The sequence below is a fragment of the Silene latifolia genome, chromosome 7, assembly GCF_048544455.1.
Source record: "Silene latifolia isolate original U9 population chromosome 7, ASM4854445v1, whole genome shotgun sequence".
In the NCBI taxonomy this organism is placed as follows: Eukaryota; Viridiplantae; Streptophyta; class Magnoliopsida; order Caryophyllales; family Caryophyllaceae; genus Silene; species Silene latifolia.
Genome location: NC_133532.1, coordinates 93123086 through 93150496, shown reverse-complemented (window position 1 = coordinate 93150496; position 27411 = coordinate 93123086). Strand labels below are relative to the sequence as shown.

At 38.0% G+C, this 27411-nt stretch overlaps 1 protein-coding gene across 1 annotated transcript; it reads left to right on the top strand.

The window, feature by feature from the left end:
* The first annotated feature begins 222 nt into the window (after positions 1-222).
* On the top strand, positions 223-12045 carry LOC141592367 (uncharacterized). Its single transcript, XM_074412996.1, has 18 exons — positions 223-895; positions 1440-1550; positions 1699-1755; positions 1844-1920; positions 2040-2139; positions 3035-3108; positions 5128-5228; positions 5310-5413; positions 5500-5553; positions 5639-5694; positions 5790-5828; positions 6117-6258; positions 6661-6845; positions 7278-7345; positions 7448-7520; positions 7969-8030; positions 8394-9645; positions 11088-12045. The coding sequence occupies exons 1-18, from the start codon at positions 815-817 to the stop codon at positions 11350-11352; spliced, it is 2901 nt and encodes a 966-aa protein (XP_074269097.1). The 5' UTR covers positions 223-814; the 3' UTR covers positions 11353-12045.
* The last annotated feature ends 15366 nt before the right edge of the window (positions 12046-27411 follow it).

Genomic DNA, 27411 nt, shown 5'->3' with positions numbered 1-27411 from the left:
CAGTAATTACGGCGCGAGTAGTAAAAATAACAATGATTACGGGCAAGTGAGTAAAATATTAATAGCGGGAGTAGTGAATTTGTCTCAAAATTTATTTCATCCTAATTTTAGAATATGTTATAAAAAATATATTAATGATAAATTTATGGGTTACGCAACTTTAAGTAATTTTATTTAATGAAAAAAAAATTAATGGTAAGTAGAGGTAGCCCGGGCAAAGCCGGGCACCAATACTAGTTCCAATAATCTCGGTTTACCAAATCTTACTATACTTCTCTCATAAAAAGTAGCCCTTCTATTTATTATAACGTCTAGGAGAAGTATTACCTTTAATAAATAAAATAATTAATAAACCTCCGAAAATTTAGGTCCTCAAATTAATAAATCTTTTAATGTTTTTGTTTGAGTTGTTTTTGGTGACTACGGAAACTCCGAGAACACACCTGGCGGCATTTTGTTTCACATCTATCCCCATCATCATCATCATCATCCGATTAAAATTAAAAAATAATCTAATCAAAATAGGGCTAATCCGATGATCAAATCATCATAATTCTTCTTCAATCCGTACAACACAACTGTACTTACCGCCATTGATCAATTCTCAATTCTTCGGATTTGAATTTTATACTTTCCTTTGTGGTTGGTGAACTCTCCAATTATATATACCTAAAGTTTTCTAAAAAAAGTATGATAATTAAATCAGTCGAGTTGAATTGAGCTGTAAATGTGACGTAATTGGTCGGTATTTTGGCTGTTAAATGTAGATAAATTTATTAATTTAGGGTTTTGAGTGGTGAAAAAGGAACGAAAAATGGTGACTGGAACGATATTTCATTGTAAGAAGAATTCATGGCCTCCAGAAGAGTACGTTAGTAAAATCGCTTTGCAGTTGGTAAGTCTTTTTTCTTTTGTTATTCCGATGTTAGCTAGTTTAGTTGGTAAAGTCGTGAGTAGTCACCCGTGTTAGTTAGAACAGACAATTGCGTATCTATTGTTTAGCTGATTTTAGTTTTTAGCTTGAGTTTACGTTATTACAACCCTTTGCAATTTGCAAATGTTAGCTAGCTTAGCTGATAAAGATTTAGACAGGGTGTTCCGTGTTCAAAGATATTTGGAACTTGGGTTTTGCATGTTATCAATTTGGTTATGTTGGAAATTGTGTATAAGTTTTAACTCTCCTAACCGATGCTAATTAGCCTAGGCGGTACTCTATCCCAAAATTATTGTCCCCTCTTAGTTTTGACCATTAGTTGGTCCAATTATATTCAAAAAAGTATGGGGACGATATAGATGGAATGGAAGGAGTGTATGTTTAGCTAGCTAGGTTGTGTCCAAAGAGATAAGTTTGGAACTCCATTTCATTTCTTCATCAATATTGTAGAATTTTAGTGATGGTTGGTCTGTTTGCGTACATGCTTACATATTCTTGTGTGTAGCTGGATTATGACAGTGCGGCTCCGCCAAGGCACGCATGGAGGAGGAGGTTAAACAGCCATGCTAACCTTCTTAAGGAATTTAGTGTTACATTTATAGAGGCAATAAAGCTGGTAATGTATTGGTTCTGATTTTTTTTATACTGTTTCATTTTCATTAGTAGGGGCAGAAAACTGTGGACTGGTTATTTGTTTTTTACACTAATTCTCTCTCTTTATAAGCTGTAGTGGATTTGTTTTACCTTATGATTGTTCAATGTAGGTTCGGCTTGGCATCCGTTTGTGGTCGTATGTTAGGGAAGAGGCATCATACGGAAGGGTACTTTACTCCTTATGTGTAGATGATGCTGTTTGTCCTTTATGCTTTAATGAATTTAATCACCAACTCTTCGTAACCATTGATACAGAAAGCTCCAATTGACCCTTTTAGCAAAGAAAAGACAAAGCCATCAGCATCCCAAGGAGTACCATTGGGAGGAATGGGGTATCTATCAGCCTCATTTATGTGAATTGTCTTTACCTGCATTTGATTTTGGTTAATACCATGTGTTGTTGCCTAATTGCATTGTTAAGACTCTGTATTGTTACTTAATTTCCTTGCAGGAGTGGCAGCATATCCAGAGGTTTTAGGGGAGAGTTCAAACACTGGCAAATTATTCCTGGTTTATGTGATGCTTCCCCTGTCATGGCTGATCAGTTTTCTGTAATGTTCTACCCTAGACCATGAATCTGTTTTTTTGGTCTTCTATATTTTATGACATCTGCTGAATATACTTAACTGTATTCATAGTTAAAGAAATGTAACGAGTAGTGCTGATAGAGCAAACTAGGCTGCAATAAAATTGTAGGTTAACTGACGAACAGGGTACATTTATACCACACAGTCTATGTCTGAGCTTCTGCATTTCTTGAAATTTCAAGACCTGGCTTAGATGAAATGTCCATACCCATGACCAAGTGTGTCTCATACTTTTTTGAGAGAAACAAAGAGTTACGTAAATGCATTTAACATTCATAATACTACTCGTTCCATTTGGATGTATACATTTTCTTGCGAGACAGTCTAAAAAAGTTAGGGTCATTGTGTACTTTCCTTAATACTCCCCTGCTCATATTTCCATTTATCAGTCCTCACCCTTCCCCTTTCGTGAGATAAAAAACACCAACATAATCACCCACATCACCTCACCCATCACTCCTTGGTAGACCATCAGTCAACCCCTACCATCTCCAACCACTTATGGCCCAATTGATCCGTAGCTCCTTCCCAGCCTTGGCCGATCTCTCTTAGCTCTTCCCTTGTTGACCGCCTTAGCTTTTCTCTAGACCCTACCTTGGTTGACCTCCCATAACCAGCCTTTTTGCCCTCGCTGTATTACCATTCGCTGTCTGTTACTCGTGTGCGTAACTTGTTAGTCATATGTATGCCACAATGACCGTGAAAGACTGTGATGACCAATTCCCAAATCAAGTGTCCCAACCATTATTTAATTTTTTTTAGTATGGAGTTTCACAAGTTTTTTTAATGCAAGACTGTTGTGTTGGTTTAAACTAAATTGCTTGCATTAATATTAATACAATTTGTTTTGCTATTCCAGATTTTTATATCACGCGATGGAGGAAATAAAAAGTACGCATCAGTCTTGGCTCCTGGACAACATGAAGGGTTACGGTAAGTTTATAACTCATGAAACATATATATTTAGACAAAGCACATTCTTGTCGGCTGTACTAACCTAAAAATTTTCTCTCTCCCCTCTTTGTGGCAGATTAAAAGCTTAAGCTTTTAGATATTACTTGAGGGTATTCTTTTTAAGTTTTCTTTGCCTTTATCATTTGGCTATTGATAGGCATGGTCTTATGCATTGTTAATTGATAGATGAGAGCTAGAATGAATAGTCTCTCATGTTCTGCCATTCTTCCGTAAATAACTTCCTTTACCAGAAATGTTCGAAAGTTTATTGAAGAAGTATACCAAATTTATTCATTTAAGAAAGGTTTTTTTTGTCAGAAACTACCTTTTATTTAGGGTCATTTGTGAACAACTACTTTTTTTTTTTTGGCTTTCCACTATCCTTTATTTCTTCTTTTTGCAAAAGACTACCAAAAAACCACTTCCGGCCAAAAAAAATCAACTTTCCGGCATTGACTTGCTCTTTTCTTCCTTTTTGACCCATAGAACCCAAATTGTTCCCTTTGTTCACCCAACAAAATCTGAAAAAGCTCATCTCCATATCCAGTGCCCTATCAAAAGTCTTCTTCCAAGCAATACCAATGCATCAACCATCTCAATCTCCCTCTTCATCTCCGTCGTCACCTTTACTGCCACCGATGTCACCTTCACCTCTGCCCTTACATTTCGACAACCCTAAAGACTACTCATGATTCATGAACCTAATGTCCATCTCAGTCATATGAAAGTACTCTCTTTATGTCTTCGTGGTGAAGATGGTGGGCATAATAAAACTAATGGAGATATAAACAAGTGATCCTAAGAGTGAATCATTGATGATTTTCGAATAGTTAACACTAGGAGTTGATTTTGCCCATAATAGATCATAATTGGGGAAGAATAATTTACCGTGTTCAGATAAATGTCGATGGTGATTTTGTTTTGATGAATTAGGATTTTGATTCAGGTAAGAGATGGACAAATTGAGGTGATTAATGTTGGGTTTAATCAATCTTTATCGTCAACTATTAGGTTTATGAAGTACAAAATTAGATTTAACATGAAAATGGCAAGTCAACGCCGATAAGTTGACTTTTTTTCACTGGAAGTGGAAGTGGATTTCTGGTAGTCTGTTGCAAAGAAAATAAATAAAAGGTAGTGGAAAGCCAAAATAAAAAAAGGTAGTTGTTTACAAATGACCCTAAATAAAAGGTAGTTTATGACAAAAAAACCCTTTAAAAAATGCTCAAATATATGGTATTGTAATAGATCTTGGTTGTGAGGACTGTTTATCCTTCATGACTCAACACAGTATTAGGAGTAACACTTAAAAACCCTGCATTGATTGGCTTTTCGCCTTTAAAAAAAGCCCTGCAGCTATCTATAAGACATTCCCTGGGAACTCAGATGTTCCTATTCGGTTGGGGAACTCAGATGTTCCTATCCAACCGAAGGCACCAAACTTAGTTGTTTCAGTCAAAACAGTCACCTTTGCATATATCCAAGAAGCTCCGGACGTGTACTGTCCTTATTGAAATAGGATGGATGATGAGTCACGCCTTCTCCTTGAAAGTGTCCTGTGTATGCGTCGGCAGCCCACTTGAGGTTAAGGTCTCTGTTCTCTAGAGAGATAATGTTGACCCTCTATGTTTTAGAGAGATGTTTCATGATTGATTACCTTGAATAACTAAACCGTTGGGGTCCACTTTCGCCGACTAGTAACCTAATTTCCGACTAATAAGCACTCTGCACAAGACACCTCAACAAAATCTAAACCATACCTAACTGAGCATACTCTTATTTGTGTCTGACACTATGCTCATTCAGTGATTACATTGCTGTAGTAATTATATGAAATTTATTGTATCTTAAAACAGGAAACTGCTGTGCACTGAGTAAACTCTGTACATTTTTTTGGCGACTGGTCATCGTACTTCGCGAAGCACAAAAATGAGCTAGCAAGGCACTTGACTTATTATCTCACTATTTCAGCTAAATTCGTGTCGTTAACCTCTGCAGGAAATCTGGTGATCAGGGTATTTCTTCTTGGGGTTGGAATTTGACTGGTCAGCATTCGTCCTATCATGCTCTATTTCCAAGGGCATGGACTATATATGATGGTAAGTGCATTGCTTCCCTTTTACTTGTTTAGCACGGGCAATTTATGTCTCCAAAAAAGTTGAAATATTTACTTAATGTAGGTGAACCTGATCCGGAACTAAAAATCTCTTGTCGTCAAATATCACCGTTTATACCACATAACTATAGGGATAGCAGCCTTCCTACCGCCGTCTTTGTTTATACGGTAGGTCAATTGAACAAGTTTCTGCATTTCTCACGATTATATAACGTTACGAGGTCTTTTAAAATGGTTATGAGCTTTTTCTGCAGTTGGTAAACACTGGAAAGGAAAGGGCCAAAGTCAGCCTTCTCTTCACTTGGGCTGTAAGTTTGCCATACTTGTGCTGCATTTTACACACTATTTTGACAATCGTGGAATCTCAATAGATTGTGTACGTGTTTATGACAGAATTCAATGGGAGGAGTCACCCATCTTTCTGGAGATCACGTGAATGAACCATTTGTGTGAGTGAAAGACTATTTGCTCTGATATTTGTATTAATGATTTTGTTCAACTGTGAACTAATGTCTTTTTTATTTTTATTTTTTTTTTATCATAGTGGCAAAGATGGAGTTTCTGGTGTCCTCCTGCACCACAAGCAAGTAACTTAACTCTACTAACTGTATATTATTTTGATTGACTGTTGCTTTTAAAGTCTTTAAAGGGTTGTAAGAGAATGAGTATCATGTATTCAATGCTGCTGATACAAAGACTAGTAATACGCCAACACTATTCAATGAATGAAGTTTATTTTAAAATGACGCTGTGAAGCTGTCAACTATGCATCTAATTTTCCAAGGAATCTCATTGAAGCGTTTGTTACAAAACAGTGATGTATATACCTAATTTACCTGTCCTGAGAAATGAAGCTTCTAACATGATGCAGGACCGTGAAGGATAACCCACCAGTGACTTTTTCAATTGCTGCAATTGAAACACAGAATGTAAGTGTGACTGTTCTGCCATGCTTTGGTTTAGCAGAGGGAAGCCGTATCACTGCAAAGGATATGTGGACGAAAATGTCACAGGTACTTTTTACAATTTATGATATTGATTTAACTAAAATTTGAATTGGTCTAGCCAGTGTACCTTCTTATGAACCTTGCATTAACATGATGGTCATCCTAGTAATATCCTACAAGTTGTCTATCTTACTTTTCGGCATTAAGAAAAAATTGATAAGAATGAGTCGATAATAAAATTCGGAGTTTCTGAAAGGAAGATGACAAAAGCTCTAGTAATCAAAGAAAACAAACAAATCAACTGCAAAAGTTATCCGGGGAAAACACCTCAGATGAGCATTGCCGCAGAACCACCCATTGAGTAATCAACATTATGACATATACATCGAAGTCAGCATGGTGTGTAACTGTATATTATAATGGAGTTCCTCTTACTGTTTTCGTTTCCTTGTTTTGCTTGCACTGAAGGATGGGCAATTTGACCGTGACAATTTCGATGCTGGACGTAGCATGCCATCCTTACCCGGAGAAACACTTTGTGCTGCAGTTTCAGCTTCTACATGGGTGGAGCCTCATGGAAAGTGTACTGTTGCGTTCAGTGTTGCATGGTCTTCCCCTAGAGTAAAATTCTCTAAAGGCAGTTTTTATCACAGGTACATTTAGGCTTCTTGAGCATTCTCCTGTAAAAATCTTGCATAGTTATCTTTCTATATATAGCTTTTCAGTTTCTTGTTCAAAATTAGTTCTGTGTGGGGCCACTTATTCTTAAACTAATGATGCTTCATGATACGAAGCAGGTCTCCTGTGCAATAATTACCATCATATTGAAAAAACTTGGCATCTTTTCTTAGGTCCTTCCCTTACACTCTATGTTGGTTGGACTCGGTTAGAGGTATCCGACATGGGTACGTGTCCAAGTGTCGGATTCGTCTATTTTATGAAAAAAATACATGTTTTTGGTCTAAAATGAAGTGTCCAAGTGTCCCACCCATGTCCGAGTGTCGAGTATCCGACACGGGTACGTGAGGTAAAATGAAGAGTCCGAGCAACATAGCTTACACTCTCTCTTATCACTGTTATTGTAGGCGGTATACAAAGTATTTTGGTACTTCGCAAAGGTCAGCTGAGGAATTGGTACACTATGCACTTACAAGTATGTATCACAACCATGAACCGTAATTCTTGAGAGAACAACTATTACGTTCTCTGGTTTCACTCATTATCTTAGATATGATTATCACCTGATTCTTGTCAGACTACAAGCGATGGGAGGAGGATATTGAAAAATGGCAAGATCCTGTTTTGAAGGATGAGAAACTACCAGAATGGTAAGCAACAGTTGTCACCGAGAGTCAGTTCAGTTGCTTACTTCTTTATCTCATACGTGATACTATCATGGTACAAAACTTGGGCCACAATACCGCATCATGACTGATTTATAAGAGTTTTGAAAGTTGCTTCATACATTAGCTTTTGGGACCAGTTTCTGCTGCATATATGGCACAATGGCCAATTTCAAGATCAATTCTCTAACTGTGATGTAATATTATGGATATAACTTATCTTCGCTATACCGTTTTTTTCCTGAATTTTAAGTGTAATATAAAAATATGTAGTAGTGTACCATTGAGAGTCCCGACTTTTGCTGCTGTGTTGCTAAGTCGATTTTCGAGTCAATGTTTTCTAATTTACGTTTGCCATTGGAGACTTATGTGTCTTCGGTACAATTATTTTTGTCGTGTTCATTTTCTTAGCCAAGTTCTCTTCTTCGTGCAGGTATAAATTTACTCTATTCAATGAATTGTACTTCCTAGTAGCAGGAGGGACCGTTTGGATAGGTACTAATTAACACTTATAGGCTTTTTGCTTATCTTGCCACTCTGGGAAGCAGAATGATTCTAGTGGCCGAGTATTATTGTTTTTTTTTTAAATTGTTGGAGTATTGTTTCCATTTGCACGGGAACCAAAGACATTGTTCTTCGGGTCTGGATCATGAGGAAATAATTAAAATGACTCCCTAAACTGGATGCACTTCTTTTTATTGAGTAGTAGCATACAGCCATCAGATAGTTCTCATCATGGGTCATCCGAAACAGCCTCTTTGTGTTAACACATGTACAAGGCTGCTTTCACTTGACCCCCTTACCTCACCATTTGCATTAGTGTAATGTTGCCAAGCTTGCCCATGCTTCTTCTTGCAGACTCTTCTTTACCTGTTGAAAACTCGGTTAGTGATAAAGCACGTCTAAAAACTGAAGAGAACGCGAAGACCACTGCAACTTCGGCGAAAGTGGACCCCAATGGTTTAGTTATTGACCATACAAGTGGAACATATTCTGGTGATGTTGTTGCTGCTGTGGAGGATCGTGGAAAAGGGCATGCTGTAGCAGAAGAGCCAGTAGTGACCTTGAATGAACATTCGTTGGCGAGACCCCAGGATGATTGTGATGATGTGGGAAGGTTTCTTTATCTAGAGGGAGTAGAGTACATCATGTGGTGCACATATGATGTGCACTTCTATGCATCCTTTGCACTTCTTGATTTATTTCCCAAAATCGAACTTAGTATTCAGCGTGAATTTGCAAAAGCTGTCTTATCTGAGGATGGTAGAAAAGTAAAGTTCCTAGCAGAAGGCAACTCAGGAATCCGTAAGGTACGAGGGGCTGTTCCTCATGACTTGGGAATGCATGACCCATGGCACGAGATGAATGCATACAATATACATGATACTAGTAAATGGAAAGATTTAAACCCCAAGTTTGTGCTTCAAGTATATCGAGATTTTGTGGCTACAGGCGACATGTCATTTGGAATCGATGTCTGGCCTTCTGTCCGTGCTGCCATGGAGTATATGGAGCAGTTTGACAGAGACAATGATGGCCTCATAGAAAATGATGGGTTCCCGGATCAAACATATGATACTTGGACAGTTCATGGTGTCAGTGCTTATTGTGGCTGTTTGTGGCTTGCTGCCCTCCAGGCTGGTGCGGCTATGGCTTTTCAACTTGGTGATAGGGAGTTTGGTGAGAAATGTAAGAGAAAATTTTTGAAGGCTAAAGTTGCGTTTGAAGCCAAGTTGTGGAATGGTTCTTATTTCAACTATGACTCTGGATCAAGTAGTAATAGTAAATCTATTCAAGCGGACCAGCTAGCTGGTCAATGGTACACAGCATCCTCAGGCTTGCCTAATATATTTGATGACCATAAAATCAAGAGCACTCTGCAGAAAATATTTGATTACAATGTGTTGAAAGTTAAGGGAGGTCGAATGGGTGCGGTTAATGGAATGCATCCCAGTGGGAAAATAGATGAGACTTGTATGCAGTCACGAGAAATTTGGACTGGTGTTACCTATGCAGTGGCTGCAACTCAGATTCTTTCAGGAATGAGAGAGCAGGGCTTCACTACTGCAGAAGGAATTTTTATTGCAGGCTGGTCTGAAGATGGATATGGGTAAGAAGCAATTTGTTCTGATGATTTTCAGCTTTTACTTCAATTTTCTCTTAGATTCATTTGTAAACATACACATGTCTATGGCATGTAAAAGTTCTGAAGAATTGACAGTGTTCATGTTTGCCATCTGTGCAACATGAACCACTGGTTGATTCTTGTTCAGCAACTTACCTCAGGTTATATGTAACCGTCATATATATGATTGCATTGTCACGCTTCTGTCTTCCTAGTGCCAAACCTTCTGTTATTTGTCATCACAATTTTATTGCTGTGTATATGGTCATCTATTAATTTAGCTAACCAATAGATTTAGTAAAGATTCCTATGTGGATCCCCTTCTCCCCCAAAAAATCACTTTCATCTAAAGTGTCCTAGAGTCTACAACAACATTACGCCAATCCCTCAAGGGCTTCTGCAAATTGTGCAGTAGGAGGGATCGGATGTACACTGGCTTTTATGTGGTCAGTTTTGTCACTTGTGTGTAATGTGGAGTAAAACTTTGGTGCTGACTATGAACCATATATGTAAAGGAACAAATGCTAGAGCAAGGAGGTCTTATTTTATAAGACCATTAATTAACAGACAATTTATGAATCCTTTCCCCATCCCACTTCTCCTGAAGCGCCAGCACCTTCCCTCTTGAACACCTAGCCCAACACCCATAGACATACCACGGCACAACAACCCCTAGTTTAACCCATTTAGTAAAACGGTTCACCACTCATCTCCCTGAGTGTCTTTTGATAGCCGACCTGACGGCGAAGCCAATAGAGTAACTCAAAAATGGGTTAGATTCGATTTTCTGCCATCATGTGGCAACGTCAAAAATCAAACCGTCCCAACCCTTTTTTGCGCAGTAACTGATTGAAGGCTGTTGGAAGGTAGACATGGCAAATAGGCCATTTGGATCGATTAAGGCAATTCGGGTGCACATTATCCGTGTATGTTTTGCATTCCAGTTGGCTTATGTTTGGGTACGTTCAATATTTGCGTCAGATTGGGTTAATTTGGTCTGTAGTATTGTTCAAGTTCCGCGGTTTGGGTCTGGTTTGTACAGGTGGATTGGGTCATTCCCAAGGTTAGTTTTGCTAGATCTAGCCTGAGTGGGAGGGTTGGCGCTGATCTCTAGACTGTTTGAGTTGGCGCTAACACAGTTTTATGCTACAAAATAGAGTTTCTACTGTGTTACGATTATAGTTTGAGCTTTGACTTTGATTATGCTTGTTTTATCTCCTGCATAACTGAATTGGTCTTTGAAGACATGTCTTTTTTTCCTTGACAACTTCTGACTTAGTGAACTCTGTTTAAATTTTGTTGGATCTTTTGTTTCTTTGAGAAATTTCAGTATAACTTCTTGTTTACGCCAATCACAAGTCCCTTTGGGAGATCAGGGGATGTGTAATTTACTAATGTTTGTCTTCACATGTTTTCTCACTGGGCAGATATTGGTTCCAAACTCCAGAAGCATGGACAATGGATGGTCATTTTCGATCACTAATATACATGAGACCTTTAGCGATATGGGGAATGCAGTGGGCTTTAACAATGCCAAGAGTAGTTATTGAGCCTCCCAGGATCAACTTGATGGACAGGATTGATCTTTCACCCTTCGGTTCAAGATCCTCTAGATTCGATGCAGGTGTAAGAAAGGCTGCTAGAAAAAAACCGAGTTGTTTCGGTAATTCCGTCTTTCATTGTGCATGTTAAGTGCTAACTCCAGTTCTACCACACTGTACCTACCGAAGGCTTTTGGTGGAAAGCTTTTCCGGACATCTCTTTTGCCTGGTCATCTTCACCTTCATTTGTTGAGCCTGTAGCAACAGTTATTTGGCCGGGACAAAAAGAGGAAATATTAGTGGATTGTCTTACAGAGTTGGCCCCAGACTAGCTACTTACTGTCTACACTCTACACGTAAGTGAGCGAAACTTGAAAATTTCTATTTGTTTTAATGCTCGGAGTTATATTTATTATCTAAACTAGCTCGGGACTTGGGTTGAAAGTATTTATCAGAGTACGTGTTCCACATGTTTTCTACAATGGCAAGCAATTTTGCTGAATTGCCAATGATTTTTAATGTTCTTTTAGTGATTGAGCTAAAAGAGTGTACAATATTCTTAAATGTATCAATTGTTGATAAATATTTTCAACCCAACCCCATCTGGATAATAAGTTCAGGCGTTGAAACAAAAAAAAATAGAAATTGTTCCATTTGGGGTATTGAATAATCATAATTCATAAGGTGTCTGTATCGTCTCTGGCAATTGGAGCGTCCAGTTCGGTTTGGGTTATGAGCATGTTCACTTAGCGATTTTGGGTTAAGTGTCTTTAATTTCTTTTTGTCATTAACATTGGACTTATGGTCATTTATTGTTCACTGTTTATAGTAATCCATTTTTCCACTTTCCATTTTCATCATAAATACAGTTAAACGTCCAAAAAAAAAAAAAAATTTGCTGTCATTGTTTTTTATCTTTTGCATCATTTAAATTAGTTTCACTGTTTCGAAGTAGAGAAGGTACTCCATCCCTTTTATACACCTTGTTTGGATACCAAATATGGAGGGAAAGAGGGAAGAGAAAGGGAGGAAACTTCAGGGAAGGGGATGTGGAATGGTGGTTGAGAGTTTTCGCTCCAAAATCTTTTCTATGATGGAGGGGAAACATTTTGCCTTGGAGCTCTAAATCCTTCCACCCCCCTTTTGGAGGAAACCAAAAGGGGGTTGCCGGCTGTGGTGAATGTTGGTAGGGGAAGGTTGTGGTGGTTGAAGGTGAATGGGGTTGGGGGAGTGGATGGTTGTGGATACAGTATAATTTCTTCCTTTTACCTTTTTTTTATTATATTCTTTATTTACAATCTTTTAAAAAAATATTTCTTGTTATAAATAACGATAAAAATAGTGGATTGATAATGCCCCAACCCTTTTTGTTAATGTCACACCAATACAAGGCAAATCTAAGAGAGTGTTAATATTCACCGTCTCACAAAAACGAGTGGCATTAGTAATTTTGTTATGGCATTATGCCTTCCCAAAAAATATAGTAGTAATAGGCATAGAGAAAGAGAGTAGAGGGAAGAAATGTTGTATTGATCTTGATGCACATCATATACATGAGACGTGACATCTATTTATAACTACGTACGCGGAGATAAAACACATGCAATGTTTTATGAGTTGTAAGTTGTAACAGCCTAAATAAATACATGTATAACGTGCATCCACAACACTCCCCCTTGGATGTACGTTATCTAAAATATCAGATGTCTCATATTGCACATATACTATTGCCTCATTAAAACCTTACCAGGAAAACCCAGTGGGATGAAACCATGGTTAAGGGAAAAAGAGTTTTAGGACCACAGATTGTAACAGGTTATGAGATTGAGTTGTCCCACATTAGGAAAATATGAGGATTGTGATATGTTTATAAGGGCTTCCACCTACAACTTAATAACATGGCCTTGTGCTTTTGGGCTTAAGTGGGGACAAATAATAGGCCCAAAGGTGTTGGAGCTGTGGGGTAATATCCGTATAAAACCCTTAAATTTTAGGACTATAACGTAAGTTTAACATGCGATTTATGGTTATAAACGAAAAACAATAGAGAAACGATAAAGAACAAGAATCAACCTCGGGTCCTTTGAAATTCGGCCTAAGAACAGAAATCAAAGTAGATTTCCTCCTAATCGTTGCACCCAAGATCGTCTGAGACTATGCCCCTTGTGCTAGAATTGCTCTCTAATTGTCTTGCAATATTGAGAGAGCCTTTTTGTGAGGTTTTTCGGTGAGAGATCTAGGATTTCAGAGAAGAGAGCTCCAAAACCCTAATTTTCTTTCAAATGAATGAATTAGGGCAAAAGGAGAGGGAGCCTCTCCTTTTGTTTGGTTCGGCCAAACCGTGTACATGGAGGAGGGAGTGGGCTTTCCACTTCCTCCTTATTTTTGGCTCGTGGTCCGACTCAAAATGCTAAAATGTATATGACGGGATTTTTATTATAAATCGTCATCGGTTATTAAAATATCGATTAGTAACATGGATTAGTCGACATATTAATACTTGTCCGACAAAGACAATATTGTATAATTAATTCAATATACATTAATTAAATATAATCGTTTATATTCAATTTACGAATTAACCGCTTAATTCGTCTTAGCCATTATTATTTAATCCGTATTAAATAATTATCTCACATCGCGTTTGACTAATTATTAGTCAATAACTCGACTAACCGATTAGTCATATTAGGCATCAACATGATTGTATTTTCATACCGTCACATCTCTCAAACGTATCCTATAGGTGTGACTTTTAGGGACCAGTTGATCACCGCCATCAGTATGACAATAACGTCAAACTTATCTAGCAAGCCAACCGTTATTGATAAACGTGGACCAACTGATAATAATACAAAAGTATACCCTTTGATCCTTTTAGAGATTTAAATGTTATCGCACTAATCGTAGAGGACACCAGCCCAACAAGCTCCCACTTGTCCGTACAAGTGTATGTGCAATAACGTTATCCGCACTAACCGGAGGACACGGCTCCAACAAACTCCCACTTGTCCGTACAAGTGTATGTGCGATAACCGATTCTCATATTCATTTAAAATTTCTCCCACTCAATGTAAAACAATTTGCGGATCCGGATCCGCAAAGGTCGTATTTTACAATCGATCTGTATCAAGAGTGGTTTCCCCGACTAGAGAGTAACTTAACCGATAAAACGAATTCGTATTCGAGCATGGCCATGCATTTCGATTCTGACTCCTCGAATGGCCCCGAGAAATATCGAGTACCGATAAAGGTGAATATTTCCTTCAACTCGACTCCGCCGATCTAAGCACAAAGCATGAAGTGACTGAGAAAAAATCTACTTGGCCCCCTCGTTACGGATGACCGTGAGAAAGAAACCAAAGTCACCCAAAATCGGCCTTAGTCTCAAGAGACAGTCGATAGTCAAAAGAATCGACTCTTAGGATCACCATGGAGGTCCTATCCACGACCGAGCACCGAATGTTATAAAACATTTAGGACTCCACGTCGTTGTCACAATTGTGTCCTACGAGATATCCGTATAACTCGCCTTTGTGATTGGTCAGTCAACCGTTTGACTTATGGCTCGTTGAACCCACCATCAGCCAACGTCACAAAATAATTGCCAGAGTTATCATCTCACGTGGGCAATTAAGGACCAAAAATATAATGTTTGTTCAGTTCACTTTGTGGTGTTCAAAAATTGTCGTACAAATCCACATGAAAAACAAAATATATAAATATCAACACGATGATGTCGTATAGAGTACAAAAGAGAATGAATCTAATCCATAAAAGAGTACTACAACTCAGGAACACGTTTAATTCCCATGGAATTAACATGCCCTTCATGTTTATCTTGTCGTAATGGTTTAGTGAGAGGATCTGCTATGTTATCATCTGTAGCAATCTTTTCTATCACTACCTCCTTTTGCTCCACGTAATCTCGGATTAGATGAGCTTTCCGTTGTACATGTCTAGACTTGTTGCTAGACTTAGGCTCCTTAGCTTGGAAGATGGCACCTCTATTGTCGCAATAGATGGTGATCGGGTCATTCGAACTAGGCACTACGAATAGTCCTTGTAAGAATTGACGCATCCATATCGCTTCCTTTGCAGCCTTCGTGACGCGGCATAGTACTCGGACTCGGTCGTAGAATCTCTTTGTAACACTTTGTTTGGAACTCTTCCGGTGATCGCAGCCGCCATTAAGAGTAAAACGAATCCAGATCGAGATTTCGAGTCATCTCGATCCGTTTGGAAGTCGACATCCAGAACTGGTTGCGCATAGCTTTTGTTCGCCTCCATAAGTCAATGCCCAATCTTTAGTCCTCCGTAGGTACTTAAGAATGTTCTAGACGACCATCCAATGTGATTCACCTGGATCTTTGTTGGAATCGACTTGTCATACTAATGCATATGCCACGTCCGGACGTGTGCATATCATGGCATACATGATTGATCCTATAGCCGAGGCATAAGGAATCCGTGTCATGCGCTCTTTCTCTTTAGGTGTCTCCGGTGCCCGAGACTTGCTCAAATGCACCCCGGAGCCATAGGAAGAAACCCTTTTTGGAGTTAGTCATGCTGAATCTCTCTAGTATCTTGTCTATATAAGACTCCTGACTGAGAGATAACATCCGACGTGATCTATCTCGATAGATACGGATGCCCAAAATTCTTTGTGCCTCACCCAAATCTTTCATCTGGAAATGGTTCTTCAACCATACTTTTACCGAAGTTAAGAGAGGTATGTCATTCCCAATCAGGAGTATGTCATCGACATACAATATTAGGAAGACAATCTTGCTCCCACTCGACTTGATATATAGACATGGTTCCTCGACCGATCGAGTAAATCCATTTTCTTTTATCACTTGGTCGAAACGATGATTCCAACTCCTAGAAGCTTGCTTAAGTCCATAAATGGAACGCTTAAGCTTGCATACTTTCTTAGGATGTTTGGGATCGATGAAACCTTCTGGTTGTACCATGTACAACTCTTCCTCCAAAACCGTTTAAGAAGGCGGTTTTCACATCCATCCGCCAAATTTCATAGTCATGAAAAGCGGCAATCGCTAAGATAATCCGAATGGAACGCAGCATGACTACGGGTGCAAAAATTTCATCGTAATGCGGCACTGGCACTTGGGTGAAACCTTTAGCAACTAGTCGTGCTTTATAGATATCTTGTTGACCTTCCGAAGAATGCTTTATCTTGTAAAGCCATTTGCATTGAAGGGGACGAACCTTAGCAGGTAAGTCAACAAGATCCCATACGTTGTTCTCATACATGGAGTCCATCTCGGATTGCATGGCCTCAAGCCATAGCTTTGAGTCAGAACTAGTCATGGCACCTTTATAGGTTGCGGGTTCACTACTTGTTAAGAGTAGAATGTCATCTATGTCATGTTCCTCGACCATACCAATGTATCCGTCCGGAGGAATAGAGACTCTTCCCGACCTCCTAGGTTCCTCAGAATATTAACCAGTACGGGATTGAAGGAACTGGTTCCTCCAATGGTTGCTCGGTATTTGGTTCTGGAATCTTCGATAGCTCGAAGGTTCTATTACTCTTCGCATTCTCGAGAAATTCCTTCTCTAAGAATGTCGCACTAGCCGCAACAAATACACGTTGTTCGGTTGGCGAGTAGAAGTAATGACCAAGTGTTCCTTTAGGATAACCTATAAAGTATGTCTTGACCGATCGCGGGCCGAGCTTATCCCTCGTGTCTCCACTGACATAAGCCTCGCAGCCCCAAACCCGTATAAAGGACAAGTTAGGGACCGTTCCCTTCCATAGTTCATATGGAGTCTTGTCAATGACTTTAGACGGACTTGGTTAAGTATTAGAGCAAATGGATGGAAGAGCATAACCCCACAATGAGTCGCAACACGGTGTGACTCATCATGGATCGAACCATATCAAGTAGTGTTCGATTTCTCCGTTCGGACACACCATTCAACCGAGGTGTTCCGGTGGAGTTAAGCGCAAGGCAATCCCACGAGTCTTTGAGGTGTTGATCAAACTCGTGAGAAAGATACTCGCCACCACGGCCCCGATCGCAGTGTTTTAATCTTTCTACCCAAGAGAGGTTACGTACTCGATCTCCGTATTCCTTGAATTTCTCAAAGGATTCACTTTTGTGCTTCATTAAGTAGACATAGCCATATCTACTTAAATCATCCGTGAAAGTGATGAAATACCTATAGCCTTCTCGTGCGGTGATTGACATAGGTCCACACACATCCGTATGTATGAGTCCTAATAGGTCGGCAGTGCGCATTCCAACACCTTTGAAGGAAATTCGAGTCATCTTACCAATGAGACATGATTCACACGTGCCAAATGATTGAAAATCAAAGGCCGAGATAGCTCCATTCGTATGAAATTTGTTTTACGCGTTTCTCATTAATGTGTCCCATACGGCGAGTGCCATAGATACGTTTGATCTTTGTCACCAACCTTTAACTTCTTATTCATTACGTGTAATATTTCGGTGGTCTGATCTAAAACATAAATTCCATTCATGGAGACCGCCTTGCCATAAATCATATCGTGTAATGAGAAAATGCAAGTATTATTCTCTATTACAAATGAAAAACCAAGTTTGTCAAGTGCGTAAACCGAAATAATGTTTTTAGAAAGGCCCCGGGTACATAATAGCAGTTATATAAAAATAACTCAAATCCGCTAGGAAGCGGATCACGTATGTTCCCCTCGAGAGACGCGACCACTCGTGCTCCATTCCCGACACGCAGTCCACCTCACCCTTTACGAGGGGTTCGATGTTTCGGAGCCCCCGCACATGATTACACAGATGAGAACCACAACCAGTATCTAGTACCCAAGTTCCGTAACTTGCGTGGTTAATCTCAATCATATGAATAAAAGTAGAAGAGGAAGAAGACATACCAACAGGTTTAACACGACCTGCTTTTATGTCCTCATGGTAAACAGGACATGTACGCCTCCAATGCCCAGTCTTGTGGCAGTGATGGCATTCCATGTTTTCGGTCTTGCTATTTGTCGCGCCTGATGAGATGCTCGACTCACTGGCCCACTCTTACCCGATCCCGACTTCTTAAATTTCGGTTTACCTCTCGCTAGGTCCGCCGAGCTTTGCCCTTACCCTTGCCCTTGTTTGACACAACGAGAACATCCTGTTTCAAGCTCCCACTAAACTTCATATCTTTCTCGGTGCATGCGAGTAGGGAGTGTAGTTCATGAGGACTTTTCTTCAAATCATTCATATAGTAATTCGCTCTAAAGAGCGCAAAACCATCGTGGAGTGAATGAAGCATGCGGTCAATCACGATGTTCTCGCTGATTTTACAATCAAGCGCTTCCAGTCTCTCGACATTCTCAATCATGCTGAGAATGTGTGGGCTAACCGGTTGGCCCTTCCGGAGTTTCGCATCAAAGAAGCGAGTGGTATGCTCATAGGTCACGATTCTCGGTGCTTTCGAGAATTCCTTGGTGAGCGTGGTGAAAATCTTGTTTGCACCTTGGGCTATGAAGCGTTTCTGCAAATTTGATTCCATTGCAAATATGAGTACGTTTTTAATCGCACCCGCTTCCATGACGAAATCGTTATACTTGGCGATCTCGTTAGCTCGGCCGTGGGGCCGGGGTTTGACGGGATGGGCTCACAAATATTTGAGCTTCCGTCGGCCAGCGGCAGCATTCCGTAATGCCGCCTCCCGGTCCATGAAGTTTGATCCATCATTCTTGATCGAGTAGACCGATTCATCCGATTCATGAAGATCCGAAGCCAGGACTCACGGTCCAATGTGGCACTTGGCATTGGGTCGTCAAGACGCCACCATTTTGTTATTAGCGAGTTTAAGTGATCGTGATCTACACTGAAAAAGAAAGGAAAAACAAAACGAAATAAGCAACTCATCGAGGTGATTTAAGTCTATTTAAAATTCATTTTAATCGTATAGACTCATTGCACTTGCATAATTGATCTCCCTCAAGAATAATACAAGTGATCCCAAGACTCAATTTCCGTAAATTGATAAGCCAACTGTTTAGCTAGTTCTATCGTTAGAACTCTTGGTCGATAGATTTCCGTAAATCCTATCTATAGTCCACCATAATCACAGGATCATACGAGTGACCATAGTGTTGAGATAAAATAGGTCAATCAGTTCCAACTTACCCGACGTAGAAGGGGTCATATTATGCCTACCGACGAAGAAGGGATTCATTGGAGTTTGACCTATAAAGACTATTCTCAATTTTTGTTTATACGAGGAAGATCCCATCTACTTGGTTTTAATTCATTTTAAGTGAACGAAAAACTAGCATTGTGTGAATGAATTAATTCAGGTGATGGCTTATGAAAAACGTGTGATATCTGTATATCAAAGAAAACTAACGCGTGACCTCTATATGAGTCAGTTTTCATGCAATTATTAGGTGGTTTGGTTTTAGGCGGAAAATGATGCAAACTATCGTTACGATAAAATAAATAAAAGAATGCAAAACGTAAATAAAAGTCATAGTGTGGCCTATCCTAGTAAAAAGAACATAATACAACTTTGGAATCCACCGTTGGACCCGAGAAGCTTGTCTTGATGTTCCATCTTTGTCCATGCAGCGGGAGTGAGCATCCGATCTCCATCTTTGGTCTTCTCAAAATTACAATTTAAAATTTACAAAATATAAACCTATTTACATTCTAAATTAAAGCTGTAATTACAAAAAAAAAAAAAAAAACGGAGATGCGAGATCTCAAAATACAACCAAGACCGTGTTCCATCATTACGGTAACACGTTCTACTAAGGCCACACTAAGTTACAACCGTTTGTAAAAATTAAATACGTAATTAAAACATTCAAGGCATTCAAAATAACGATAAATAAAATGCATCAACTAAAATAAAATTTATTCGTGACATAATTCCGTAATTATGTTAAATTTATCCAAACCACCTTTAATGATTAAAATTATGTGACAAAACCGCTTTAATCATCTTAATTTTAATTCATTACAATCCGTTACTTTAAATCGCTTAAAATAACTAAATGGTACGTGAGTGAACCGTTTCACTATCAAGCGAATGCATAAAATCCGTATTATGCACAAAACATGGCCGAAAAAGAAAAAAAAAATAAAACACGAAATTTTTTTTTCTTTTTCTTTTCACGGTTGAACCGTGACAAAACAGCAAATTTTTTTTTTTTTTTAATTTCCAGTAGCATTGCCGAGACCAAAAAGGAGAATTTTTTTTTTTTTCAGCAGCTAAATCGTGAGCTACAACAGTCCCAAACAAAAAATCGATTTGATAAAACCAATTGCAAATTAAACCTAATCCGTATAGAAATGAATTTACAATTGACAAAACATAAACATATTGCAATAAAAATCATTTATAATAACAATATGCAAAGAACAAATCGAAGACAAAAGACCGTCTGAACAGACGTAAACCGTAGGGCACGGTTTCCAAAGCAAAAAAAAAAACGAAAACAGCCGAGAAAAAATTTTTGCCGAGACAAAATAGCAGCCGCACGGTTTTTTAATGCAAAATAATTTATCGATTCAAATCGTTTAATGAAAATCAACATGAAAAATTTACGTGGCCTCACTCCGATACCACTTGTGGGGTAATATTCGTATAAAACCCTTAAATTTTAGGACTATAACGTAAGTTTAACATGCGATTTATGGTCATAAACGAAAAACAATAGAGAAACGATAAAGAACAAGAATCAACCTCGGGTACTTTGAAATTCGGCCTAAGAACAGAAATCAAAGTAGATTTCCTCCTAATCGTTGCACCCAAGATCGTCTGAGACTATACCCCTTGTGCTAGAATTGCTCTCTAATTGTCTTGCAATATTGAGAGAGCCTTTTTGTGAGGTTTTTCGATGAGAGATCTAGGATTTCAGAGAAGAGAGCTCCAAAACCCTAATTTTCTTTCAAATGAATGAATTAGGGCAAAAGGAGAGGGAGCCTCTCCTTTTGTTTGGTTCGGCCAAACCGTGTACATGGAGGAGGGAGTGGGCTTTCCACTTCCTCCTTATTTTTGGCTCGTGGTCCGACTCAAAATGCTAAAATGTATATGACGGGATTTTTATTATAAATCGTCATCGGTTATTAAAATATCGACTAGTAACATGGATTAGTCGACATATTAATACTTGTCCGACAAAGACAATATTGTATAATTAATTCAATATACATTAATTAAATATAATCGTTTATATTCAATTTACGAATTAACCGCTTAATTCGTCTTAGCCATTATTATTTAATCCGTATTAAATAATTATCTCACATCGCGTTTGACTAATTATTAGTCAATAACTCCGACTAATCGCTTAGTCATATTAGGCATCAACATGATTGTATTTTCATACCGTCACATCTCTCAAACGTATCCTATAGGTGTGACTTTTAGGGACGATTGATCATCGCCATCAGATGACAATAACGTCAAACTTATCTAGCAAGCCAACCGTTATTGATAAACGTGGACCAACTGATAATAATACAAAAGTATACCCTTTGATCCTTTTAGAGATTTAAATGTTATTGCACTAACTGTAGAGGACACCAGCCCCAACAGGAGCTTGTGTCCTCCACAGTTAGTGTGATAGCGTATATAAATCTCTTATAGGTTCACAAGGGTATACTTAGTATTTTATTAGTTGATTAACGTTTACTTAATAACGGTTGGCTTGCTAGAAGTTTGACGTTATTATCATACTGATGGTGGTGATCAACTGGTCCCTAAAAGTCACACCTAAAGGATGTGTTTGAGAGATGTGATTGTATGAAAATATAATCACATTGATGCCTTATATGACTAAAAGGTTAGTCCATGTATTTGACTAAACAGTTAGTCAATGTGATGATGAGACGATTATTTAATACAATTAAATAATATTAACTGAGACGAATTAACTGTAAATTCGTAAATTGAATATACAGTTATATTTAATTATTGTATATAATGTTAACTTAAACGAATTAAGATGTTAATTCGTAATTAAACATAAACGGTTATATTTAATAAGCAAATTATAAATATGCGATATTTATATTTAATGTATATATTATACGATATTGTCATAATAAATGTTGACAGACCGGTATTAATAAATCGACTACAAACTGTTATGAGTGGACTTATTAATACATGTCGATATAATAGACAATTGATAAAATATACACGCATTTTATACATTAAAATAACTACCAAAAATAAGGAGATTTCTCTCCTCATTTTTGGTAGACACGGTTCAAGCAAAAAAGGGAAGAAAAATATCTCCCCTTTTTCCTCCTAATACACGGTTATAAGGGAGTGAGGGAGATCATTTTTCTAACCTAATTTTTGACCTAATTCTTATCATCACACAAAAACCTAAAAATTAGAAATTAGGGTTTATCTTTTCTAGCAAAAGAACAAGGGCATTTCTCAAAACATTTTGGGTGCAACGATTAGGAGAATATCGATTTCGATATTTTTCTTAGGCCATATTGCTAGGACCAAAGGTTAATTCTAAATCTCTATTCTTTTTGTTTATGCAATTTCGTTTATGACTAGTAATTTCATATAATTATAATTTCGTTATAATCCGAATTTTAGAGGAAGTATACCGATATTTCCTACAAGTGGTATCAGAGCATAGGCCACGAAATTATTTTATATGATTTTCATAAATGGATTTAAACAAAAAATTTTGGAGGAAGAAAAAAAATATTCGGCCGAGAGAAATTTTTTGCCGAGGGGATTTTTTTTTTTGCCGAAAGGTTGTTGTTTTTGTTGTTCTTGTTTCCATTTTGATTTATTCATATTGTTGTTTTAATTAGTTAAGATGATAATATGATAAATTTGTAGATGTTTTGATTTAATGAGAATTAAATTAAAATGTAAATGGAAATTGATTTAATGATGATTATTTGTTTTTGCTATATAGTTTTTGGCTCACATGATGTTAAATTGTTGTTTAAGATCATGATTCATTAATTTAAATGTTGATGATTATGCCAATCTTGTTCTAGTAGCAACATTAAACAAATTTGTTCATTATAAAAGGGTTGTTTTTCTTGAAAAGAAATTTTTTTTTTTTTTATTTTTGGCTGAAAGCCGTGAGCAAGAAAAAAAAAGGCTCGTGAGCAAGAAAAAAAAAAGGCTGTTTTTCATTTTTTTTGTTAAATGCCGAGAGGTTAAAAATTAAAAAAAAACTGTTTTTCCTTCATTTTTGGACAAAATGCCGCAAAGAAAAAAAATTATAACAAACTGTTTTTGTTTTTTTTTTTTTTTTTTTTTTTTGTGATTATGCCGAGAACAAAAAAAAAAAAAAAGGATTTCGTTTTTTTTGTGTTTTTTGTTTTGGCCAATATTGATTATACATTAAATTTATAATGTATGATTGTTTGTTGTGAAAAAGTTCACAAAATTTAAGATACCTAATTATTTTAAAGAGGTTTAAAATAATGTTGGATTAATTCATATTACAAGATTAATATGTATTAAGATTGGAATTATTGTGAGTAATTGAGGAATTGTCACATAATTTGATCATTAAATAGGTGGTTTGAATAAATTACTCAACATAATTAAGGAATTATGTCTTGAATGATTAATTTATAGTTGATGCATTTTTATTTAGTTGAATGTTTTGTTGAATGGTTTAATTTACGTATTTTTGCAATCGGTTGTAATTTGTAATACCTAGTGTGGCCTTAGTTAATTATGTTTTCGTAATGCTGGAAACATAATTTTAATGTAATTTTGAGATCTCGAATCTCCTTTTGGTTTTCTTTTATATTATGGTTTTGAAATTAGAATGTAAATAGGTTTATTATGTAATTTTTAATTGTAATTTTGAGAAGACTAAAGATGGAGATTGGATTGCTCACTCCCGCTACATGGACCAAGATGGAACATCAAGACAAGCTTCTCGGGTCCTAGGAAGGATTCCAAAGTTGTATTTATGTTCATTTTGGTAGATAGGCCACACTAGGACTTTGTTTTTGTTTTACGTTTTTCCATTCCTATTGCTTTTCTTCACATGATAATTAGTGCATCATATTCCGCCTAAACCAAACCACCTACTAAAATGCATGAAAATTGACCCATATAGTTTGGATGTTAGTTTTCATGGACATACAGATGTCACACAATTTTAAGCCATCATCTTAGTTTATTCATTCTCGCATGGTAGATATTAGTTCACTTAAAATGAATTAAAATAAAGTTGATGGGATCTTCCTCTAAAACTGAAATTGAGACTAGTCTTTATAGGCCAAACAGCTATGAATCCCTTTTTCGTCGGTAGGCATATAGGACCTTACTCTCCATATCACCCCTTCTACGTTGGGTAAGTAGTTTGTGTTGACTTAGTTTACCTCAACATTATAATCCGAAGAGTTTCTCGTGATTATGATGGACTAAAGATAGAATTTACAGAAATTTATCGACCAAGAATTCTACAAGTAGAATTAGCCAAGAGGTTGGCTTATCAATTTATAGATAATTGAGTCTTGGGATCATTTATATAATTCTTGAGGGAGGTCAATTGTATAAATGCTTGAGTCTTCGCGTTATAACAGTATTGCATTAGACTTAAATCATAACGATGAGTATGCTTATTATATTTTTATTCTTCTTTTTCGCAGTGTAGAATTCGTTTTATATTGATAATACTGCTTACAACAAATGGCTGGAAATAATGATATACCTATGCCAAGTGCCACACTTGGACGCGAGTCCTGGCTAAAAGCTTTCATGGACCACATGAATCAGTTCACACGACTGAAGAATGATGGGTCCAACTTTGCGGACTGGGAGGCATCATTACGGAATCGCCATTGCGACGGTAAGCTCAAGTACTTAACTAAGCCAGTACCGCCAAACCCAGGCCCCAATGCAAGAGCTAACGAGTCAATTGCTTATAGTGACTTCGTTATGGAAGCGGGTGCGATAAAGAACGTACTCATTTTTGTAATGGAAACCAATTTGCAAAGACGCTTCATTGCCCAAGGTGCAAACAAGATTTTCACCACGCTCACTAATGAGTTCTCAAAAGCACCGAGAATCGTTACTTATGAGCTTACCTGTCGCTTCTTTGATGCGAAACTCCAGAAGGGCCAACCGGTTAGCCCACACATTCTTAACATGATTGAGAATGTCGAGAAACTGGAGGCACTTGATTGCAAAATCAGTGAGAGCATAGTCATTGACCGTATGCTTCATTCACTTCATGATGGTTTTGCCCTCTTCAGGGCAAATTACTACATGAATGACATGAAGAAAAGTCCTCATGAGCTACACTCACTTCTCTCTGCAGGACCGAGAAGGATATGAAATTGAGTGGGAGCATGAAGCAAGATGTTCTCATGATTTCCAACAAGAATAAGGGTAAGGGCAAAGCTCACGGCGACCTAACTGTAGGAAAGCCAAAGTTTAAAAAGTCAGGAAACGGTAAGAGTGGGCCTGGTGAGACTAGTGGCTCACTAGGCAAGGCAAAGAGCAAGGACGGTAACGTTAGGTGCCACCATTGTCACAAGACTGGACATTGGAGGAGGAACTGTCTCGTGTACCGTGAGGACATAAAAGCAGGCCGCGTCACTCCTGTTGGTATATCATCTTATATTCATATGATTGAGATTAACCATGCAAGTGTCGGAACTTGGGTACTTGATACTGGTTGTGATTCTCATCTGTGTAATCATTTGCAGGGCCTAAAAAACATCACACCTCTCGCAAAGGGTGATGTGGACCTGCGAGTCGGGAATGGAGCTAGAGTTCTTGCAGTCTCAAAGGGAACATACGTAATCCAACTCCCAAGTGGTTTTGAGTTATATTTATATAACTGTTACTATGTACGCAGTTTATCTAAGAACATTATTTCTGTTTCCGTATTTGATAAAGACGGTTTTTCATTTTCAATAAAGGATAATAGCTATATTTTCTCTTTTAATGAAATGGTTTATGGCAAAGCAGTTTCCATGAATGGAATTTACATCTTAGATCAAACCACAGATATATTACATGTGAATAATAAGAAATTAAAGGTTGGTGACAAAGATCAAACTTATCTATGGCATTGTCGAATGGGACACATAAATGAAAAACGTGTAAAGAAACTCATCGAGAATGGGACTATTCCCGCATTCGATTTTTCTACATTTGGCACGTGTGAATCATGTCTTATCGGCAAAATGACTCGAATTTCCTTCAAAGGTGTTGGAATGCGCGCTAGTGACCTATTAGGACTCATACATACTGATGTATGTGGACCTATGTCAATTACCGCAAGAGACGGCTATAGATATTTTATCACTTTCACGGACGATTTGAGTAGATACGGATATGTCTACTTAATGAAGCATAAAAGTGAGTCTTTTGAAAAATTCAAAGAATACCAGAATAAGGTTGAGAACCAACTAGGAAGAAAGGTTAAAGCACTCCGTTCAGATCGGGGTGGCGAATATCTTTCAAATGAGTTTGATCAACACCTTAAAGACTGTGGAATAGTTTTGCAGTTAACTCCACCTGGAACACCTCAATTAAATGGTGTGTCCGAACGGAGAAATCAAACACTACTTGATATGGTTCGATCCATGATGAGTCACACGGTAGTACCTGATTCATTATGGGGTTTTGCTCTTTTGTCAGCTGCTCTTATACTTAACCGAAGTCCGTCTAAAACTGTCGACAAGACTCCATATGAAATGTGGAAGGGAACGGTCCCTAACTTGTCCTTTATTCGGATTTGGGGCTGCGAGGCTTATGTCAAGTGGAGACACGAGGATAAGCTCGGCCCGCGATCGGTCAAGACATACTTTATTGGTTAACCAAAAGGAATGTTTGGTCATTATTTCTATTCGCCTACCGAACATCGAGTTTTTGTTGCGGCTAGTGCAAAGTTCTTAGAGAAAGAATTTCTCGAGAACAAGTCAAGTAATAGAACCTTCGAGCTGTCAGAGATTCAAGAACCAACAACCGAGGAACAGATGGAGGAAGTTGTTCCTTCAACTGATGATACGGTTAATATTCCTCAGGAACCTAGGAGGTCGGGTAGAGTCTCTAATCCTCCAGACAGATACATTGGTATGGTCGAGGAAAATGACGTTTTACTCCTAGAGAGTAATGAACCCGCTACCTATAAATGTGTCATGGCCTGTTCCGACTCTAAGCTATGGCTTGAAGCCATGCAATCCGAGATGGACTCCATGTATGAGAATAACGTATGTGATCT

Coding starts and splice junctions, on each gene's coding strand:
- LOC141592367 (XM_074412996.1), top strand. CDS start 815: ATGGTGACTGGAACGATATTTCATTGTAAGAAGAATTCATGGCCTCCA. Junction 2,140..3,034: donor TCATGGCTGATCAGTTTTCT/GTAATGTTCTAC, acceptor TTGCTATTCCAG/ATTTTTATATCACGCGATGG. Junction 5,829..6,116: donor GGTGTCCTCCTGCACCACAA/GCAAGTAACTTA, acceptor AACATGATGCAG/GACCGTGAAGGATAACCCAC.